Source organism: Sinocyclocheilus anshuiensis, unplaced genomic scaffold (assembly GCF_001515605.1).
Source record: "Sinocyclocheilus anshuiensis isolate Anshui unplaced genomic scaffold, SAMN03320099.WGS_v1.1 scaffold167, whole genome shotgun sequence".
Lineage (NCBI taxonomy): Eukaryota > Metazoa > Chordata > Actinopteri > Cypriniformes > Cyprinidae > Sinocyclocheilus > Sinocyclocheilus anshuiensis.
This window is the reverse complement of record NW_015552552.1, coordinates 63,174-70,116: the sequence shown is the minus strand read 5'-3', so window position 1 is coordinate 70,116 and position 6,943 is coordinate 63,174. Positions and strand designations below refer to the sequence as shown.

Genomic DNA, 6,943 nt, shown 5'->3' with positions numbered 1-6,943 from the left:
CACACACACACACACACACACACACACACACACACACACACACACACACACACACACAAACAAACAAACAAACAACATATAATGTATATTACGAAGACAGAGTATTAGGGAGATTCATTTTAGAAGTGCGGTATGAAGGAGGAGACAGGCATGGGCTTTTATAGAATTTCAATTGATTTTTATATCAGTGAGAAGTGATAGTAGATGTGCAGATGATCCAGAGATGCAGAAGAGGTAGTGCGATATATATGTAACCTAATAACACTGTATGTTAGATCCAAAGCAAAAATATCATAGCACCCTGAAAAGAATAGTGGGAATTTTTGCAATGTTCCACAACCAGATTTACAGAAAGTCTTTTTTCCCCCCTTCTCAGTAGTTTTCACCTTCAGCTCTTCCTCGGTGTGCTGTTTGTCTACTGTGAGCTGTGTGAGCGACTGCTGGAGAGCTTGAGCTTGAGAAGAATAAAACTCCCTCTCCTCCTGCAGAAGTTTGGCTCGCTTTTCATTCTCTTTCAGCCTGCAGGGGGCGACAGAGAGAAGTCTGGCTGACTGCCATCAAAACAAAGCAGTAGGAAAGAGAGCACTGGAGTGTAGTTTGTAAGATGCCAGGGATGCTATTGTTCTCTGCTCACAGTTTTCTGTGTAAAAGTACAAAATAATTTATATATAATTTCTATTAGCATTCTGACCTGTACATGAATTATAACTACATTTGCTAAAAAAATAAAATAAAATCATAATTTATTTATTTGTTTGTTAATTTTTTTATTAATTAATTAATTATTTTGAGTACAAATTTCTGCATACTACACAGTATTTACAAAATACTACATATTTTTTTAATATTTGAAACAGTACTCAGTATGCATTTTAAAATATAGTATGGCCCTGAAGAAGGTCATGTTTTGAGTGAAATGTTTGCTGGCCCGTTATTTTCCATTTTGAATACAAATATATTTATACAATTTTATGTTTACGAAAAAAAAAAGTTTTGGCACTCCGGGGTTAAGAAAGAGATATTGCCTCAGTTTAATTTGTAATGGAAGGTCAAGTGTATTGTATTATGGGATACATGTGAAATGTTATCTATTGCATACGGAACATGTTGGCAATAGTGGCAAGTCATATATATATATATACATATATATATATATATATGAGCAATATCACTCGAGTACGAGAGCGATATACCGGCTCTATATCAGCATGGCTGTGATTAGGCCAGAGCTGTGATTAGCTGATATAGAGCCGGTATTGCTTGAATATGAGAGTGATATTGCGTTTATACAACAGTTCGACCGAACATGTGTGTAAATAAACAAGAAACAACGGGGCTGGTAGGAAGTCATGCGTTTGCTCGTATGGAAGGGGATGTGGATAAGCAACGTAAACTCATCCTTCAGGGCCAAATGTCTGAGGCAGCCCAGCAGAAACAGCACCAAAGGAAGTAAGATGTGTAGTTTTCTCATACTCTTGCCTATTACAAGTACCACATTTCTTAACCAAGCCACTTACAAAAATGTACCATGATTGGGTGGTGTTTACTGGTGGTGTTTACTTTGTATTGGTCAAAAAGAATATAGAATATATAAATGGTACCTTATCTCTTCATATATATATATATATATATATATATATATATTGTATGCATAATCACTTCCTATGTGCAGTGTACATACTACAATATATTTTGCAGAATATGGAGTAGCCTACACTGTAAAAAATGAAAATGTAACGGTAAAAGACTGTAAAAATGCTACAGTAAAAACCTGTTAAATGGTTAATGGTAAATTCCCCTACTGTATATGGTGAAAAACTGTATTGGACATTACATGTATTTGACATGAATTTTACGGTAGTATGACGTTTTTGGAAGTGAAAAAGACAGTATAATTTACTTTAGTACTTCAATAGGTTGGTATATTAACATTATAACAGTTAATGAAATTACGGTATTTAACTGTAAATTTAAGTTAAAACCGTAAACCCCAAAACATTGCTACCGTATTTTTTATGGTAAAATTCTGGCAACCACAGCTGCAGTTTTTTTACCGTAAATTTTACTGATTTTTTTTACAGTGTATATATTTAATCATACACTCTAAAAAATTTTGACCCAGCTTATTCAACCCAGCATTTTTTAGAGTTTATATTCAGTTAACCTCACATTTTTTAAAGAGTATGCAGCAGTAAACAGAAATGACACTACAACTTTTTTGGCTAAGTAAAAAAATCAATGCCATCTTATCAGGTTTGTTATAAATTTGTTGTACCGTGCGTAATGGACCATACGGCAGAGTCACATTTATTTATATCCTGCTTTTGAGGTCACTCATGCCCACTAGTCAATCCACTCTCTGTCTTTTGTGCTTCATTCACATCTAATCAATAGACTGGCTTGTTTAGGGATCAATGTACATTTCCATTGTCATGGTCTCGACAGTCCATTTATTCTAATGCACTTTCTGGCCAAACAATAATGGTGCTACATTTCAAATCGTTGTTCGTTTGTTTGGAAATTATATATTTTGTAATGAAACATTTTTCTTGACCAGCTTTTCCGATCTTTCTTCTGCCTGTTCTTTCTCTTTAAGCAGGCTCTTCATCTGCTCCTCGATTTGCCGCAGGTTGCCCTGAAGCTGCACCTCTGGATTCTGAGAGTTTAAAGAGGCCCGCCGATCACTTCCTGTTTCAGCCACATCCTGTCCTCTTTCTCGCAGCAGCTCGAGGGTACGCTTTTTCTCTTGGGATAACTCCTGAAGAGACAGAGTCAGACTTTTGTTATGCATCATTTTTTTTCACCTCATGGATAATAACAAGCCAGAACTTCATTATAAAATGTCTTTCATACAGCTCTATGCAGCCTCATTCTTCTCACATGAAATAATTTCACCTCAGATCAGTCCTGCATGTGTATTTATTTGTTTGTGCTTCACATCTGGTAAATATAATATGACTGTACACTGTTCTTTAACTTCTATAATTTTCTTTTTTCATTATTATATTTTAAAATGTTTATTTCCTGATACCTCTAAAGACTTCTGCAGAATTGTGGTAAGATTATGAAGCTCCTCTTTTTCATTTTCCACACCTTTCAGACACTGAGCAGTACCATCCAGATCTCTACCAACACAGAGCAATAAACAATGTTTTCATAAATTTAACATATTAATTATTAATTTTATATGTTTTATTCATAAACATGCTGGATTGTTCTCAAACCCCATTTATTATGGCAGGACACGTTTGTCATCAAAATTTGATGAAGTAAGTAGATAAGTACATTATATAAAAAAGATGATAGGCACATAGATAGATAGATAGATAGATAGATAGATAGATAGATAGATAGATAGATAGTGTCGTACAGTTTAATTTGATCTTGTTCTGTTCTCAGCTCTTGAACCACTTCCTCAAACTTCTGCTTTTCTTCCTCCAGCAATTGATTCAGTCTCTCCAGCTCCTACAAAACACAGATACACACATGAAGACACACAGACATATTTGCATATTTATCCATCACTCACTTTACATGCATTGATTGAATATCAACACATATCTTTGTACAAATCTACAGCATAATACAACTAAACACTGCATTACTGGACATTGTTGGTATCATAAATAGAAAGCTAACCGCCTTTTGTTCTCTTTGCAAGCACAGTTCTTCAGTCTCCTCCATGAGCTTATCTGACAAAAACAAAGACACAATACATCACTTCATCATAAATTAGACATTTATGGAAAGAAAGAAAGAAAGAAAGAAAGAAAGAAAGAAAGAAAGAAAGAAAACGTTTGGCTAAAAGAAGAAAAGAAAAAGATGTGGCCATACCCAAGTATTCCTGCTTTTCTTTAGCCAGCTGTAGCCCCTGAGCTTCAAGACTCTCAGTCATAGCCTCACCCAACTGAGCATTCTTCCAAGTGCTTTAATTAAAAAAAAAAAATTCACATCACCACACAAAAATAACACTAATATCAGACATAATCTGTAAAATATAACAAATGCTGGAATTAAATCTTAAATTTGGAATTGTTTTAAAGCATGCTTGTGGTTTTACAAGAGAAGCTTTAATTACTTTCATCTTTTTTTTTTCCAGGGATGTTATTAGAAGTTCACTCACACTTTTCCTGACTCTTGTAGCATCTCCACCCATTGGCTCTGCTCTGGCTCTGATTCAGCAGCCAGGACAATGTTTCCCTATACAGGATAAGCAGAAATATATTCATTAAGATTTAATTTAATTTAATTTAATTTAATTTAATTTAATTTAATTTAATTTTATTTAATTTTATTTTATTTTATTTTATTTTATTTTATTTTATTTTATTTTATTTTATTTTATTTTATTTTATTTTATTTTATTTTATTTTATTTTATTTTATTTTATTTTATTTTATTTTATTTTATTTTATTTTATTTTATTTAATTTTATTTTATTTTATTTTATTTTATTTTATTTTATTTTATTTTGTTAATATTAATAATATATTATTAATATATCAATGTTGTTAATATTAATAATATATTAATAATATTTTAATAATATTATATTAATATTATTATTAAACTATTATTATTAATATTTTATTAATAATACAATCATTATTATTTATGTATTTATTTTAAAGAATAACTAAAGTTCACATAAGGGCCAGGGTTAGCTATCACCGATTCTAGTGAATCAGTTTGCACTAAACAGCTCTTTACTTAAAAAAAAAAAAAAAAGGATGAATAATTTCATTGAATTTGTTCATCCTACCCCTTTCTGATATAGCTTTGGAAACCCAATTGATTGTGGTGAATTGGTTTCCCCCCCCAAAAAAATAGAATAGAACAGAATAGAATAAAGTACAAAAGAAGAAAATGCTTTTACTGTGAAGTCTTCATGGTTGATAACCATGGCAAATGGCATGCCTTGATCTTCTCTTGGCTCGACGATGCATCCAGCTAATGGAATCACCCCCTTACATTGAGCAAAAGATAGAATACATTTCATGCTCAGTAAAAATGTACACTTGAACACATTGGACATGTTTTGCTTACATTACTCAGTATGTAATTGCTTGGTTATATTAAAAAAGTGAGCAGTCATCACACAGCTGTGCTAATATTCAGTACAATAACAGTTGCACATCTTGCTTGCATGATATTGCTTAAGTATATGATTATACAATTAAATCTATATTCACTACTATTTAAATACACTGTAACAGATTTCTGTAGTTTTCACAGCATTATTACTGTACATTTCACAGTAATCGTTTTACAGTGTAGTCACAGTTAATGTTAATAATAATAATGTGCAACTCTAAGAAATGTAAATGTCTGTGTACCTTGGGGTGAATGTTGAAGTATCTATTGGTCTCAAAGCTTTTTTTCTCGTTCTCAGCATAGTACAAAAGAAAACTATCCTTGATGATGAAGAATCTGTTATGAAAGCATACACAGCAACAAGAAATTCACAAATAACCTCACAGCTAACACTGCACATTCTGACCATTAGATAAGCACTACATGAAAACCCTTCGCTGCCTCCTTCACAAATTCATAAATGACCAAATAACCATCAATTTCCGCGTTCATTTCCCTGGAATTGATCTGTCCTGGAATTGATGAGTCCTAATGTACAAAAACTCACCGGCGGCACAGAATGTCCTCATGGATCTGACTTACTCAGCTTTAAAGGCACATTTAAAACACACCAGTTCAGTTTAAAATGACGGGTTACTCAATATCAGCTAAGCTATAAAGCTTTTAAAGTGCATTACACAACAAGGCACCAAACAAAATATATGTGCTTAAACTGAGCAAAAATACTAATAATACCGCAGCTTGTTCTTTTGCCTCACTGTATCTAGTCTATAACATTATTTATTTCATGCCACTTCATTACTGACCAGAACAACAAAAACAAAGAAATATATTGTATATCTCTACAGGGAAATTACAACATAATGGAAAACAGCAAACTAAAATACAATAACTGAAAACATCCTCCTAATAAAAGAATCGTACATATGCTTTTATTTTTGTTACAGACTGTACGTAGTTAGGGCCCAATATTACCTGCGGGACCACTTGGCTGAGGGCCTCCCGAAAGGTCTCTTCCACAGAACCCCATGCAGTTGCACTTTAGTGCTGATATCCAAAGCGTCCGAGTCAGCTTGATCCATGGAGGTCCAGGGCACGAGTAGGGAGGGTTTGGACGAGGAGAACATAGCTGACTTTTTCACAGGAAGTACGAGAGGAGGAGGTGTGGTAAAAAAAAATGTCAATAAAGTTAAAATAGTAGCATGTACACTTTCCAATAATCCTATAGAGATGCATTCAAACAGACAGAGCTTGTGATGATATCCTCCAGTTATTCAGTGATGTGGAATGATGCATCTGCCAATAGTGACATCAGCTGGTATTGGATGTGGAAACAGAGTCAGAGAGGGAGGGAGGAATGGATGCAAGAGGGTTAGGGAAGAGGCTTTGGTAAAGGGTGTTTTTTTTTAAATCTGAGGTACGTCAATGCAATATTTTGAAGAGAAAAGCTATTACTTTGCAGATTACATCACTTATGACTGACTCTAAGACTGAGATTATAATTTTTGGTCCATCTGATAAATCTGAGTTTAATAATTCCGCTCTGGGCAATCTGTCTGTTTTTAATTCAAGTTGTGTATGTAACCTTGGTGTTCTCATTGATAGTCGGCTAACATTAGATAAACATGTATCCTCCGTCATTGCCTCTAGTTTTTTCCAGCTTCCTTCACTTTCTAAAATAAAACATTTTCTGTCTGAAAAGTCTCTTGAGACAGTTATCCATACTTTTATAACGTTTGGATTATTGCAATTCTCTTTTTTTACGGCATATCCAAGTCTCAGGTAGCTCGATTTCAACTGGTTCAAAATGCTGCAGCTAAATTTCTTAGAAATGATCACAAAAATGACC

General features: G+C 33.5%; 1 protein-coding gene across 2 annotated transcripts in view; it reads right to left on the bottom strand.

The window, feature by feature from the left end:
- Positions 1-6,429, bottom strand: part of LOC107664438 (pleckstrin homology domain-containing family D member 1-like) — a 9,791-nt gene extending 3,362 nt beyond the window's left edge. The window contains exons 1-10 of one of the 2 annotated variants that reach the window (XM_016455004.1): positions 6,070-6,429; positions 5,337-5,430; positions 4,877-4,966; positions 4,124-4,200; positions 3,835-3,926; positions 3,640-3,692; positions 3,371-3,465; positions 3,032-3,125; positions 2,568-2,758; positions 387-519 (exon numbers count right to left, since the gene is read on the bottom strand). In XM_016455004.1, the coding sequence (XP_016310490.1) occupies positions 387-519; positions 2,568-2,758; positions 3,032-3,125; positions 3,371-3,465; positions 3,640-3,692; positions 3,835-3,926; positions 4,124-4,200; positions 4,877-4,966; positions 5,337-5,430; positions 6,070-6,221 (1,071 nt within the window). In that variant the 5' untranslated portion in view covers positions 6,222-6,429. The remainder of the gene's footprint in view (positions 1-386; positions 520-2,567; positions 2,759-3,031; positions 3,126-3,370; positions 3,466-3,639; positions 3,693-3,834; positions 3,927-4,123; positions 4,201-4,876; positions 4,967-5,336; positions 5,431-6,069) is intronic. The other variant, XM_016455006.1, reaches the window with a different exon arrangement.
- Positions 6,430-6,943: the final 514 nt, after the last annotated feature.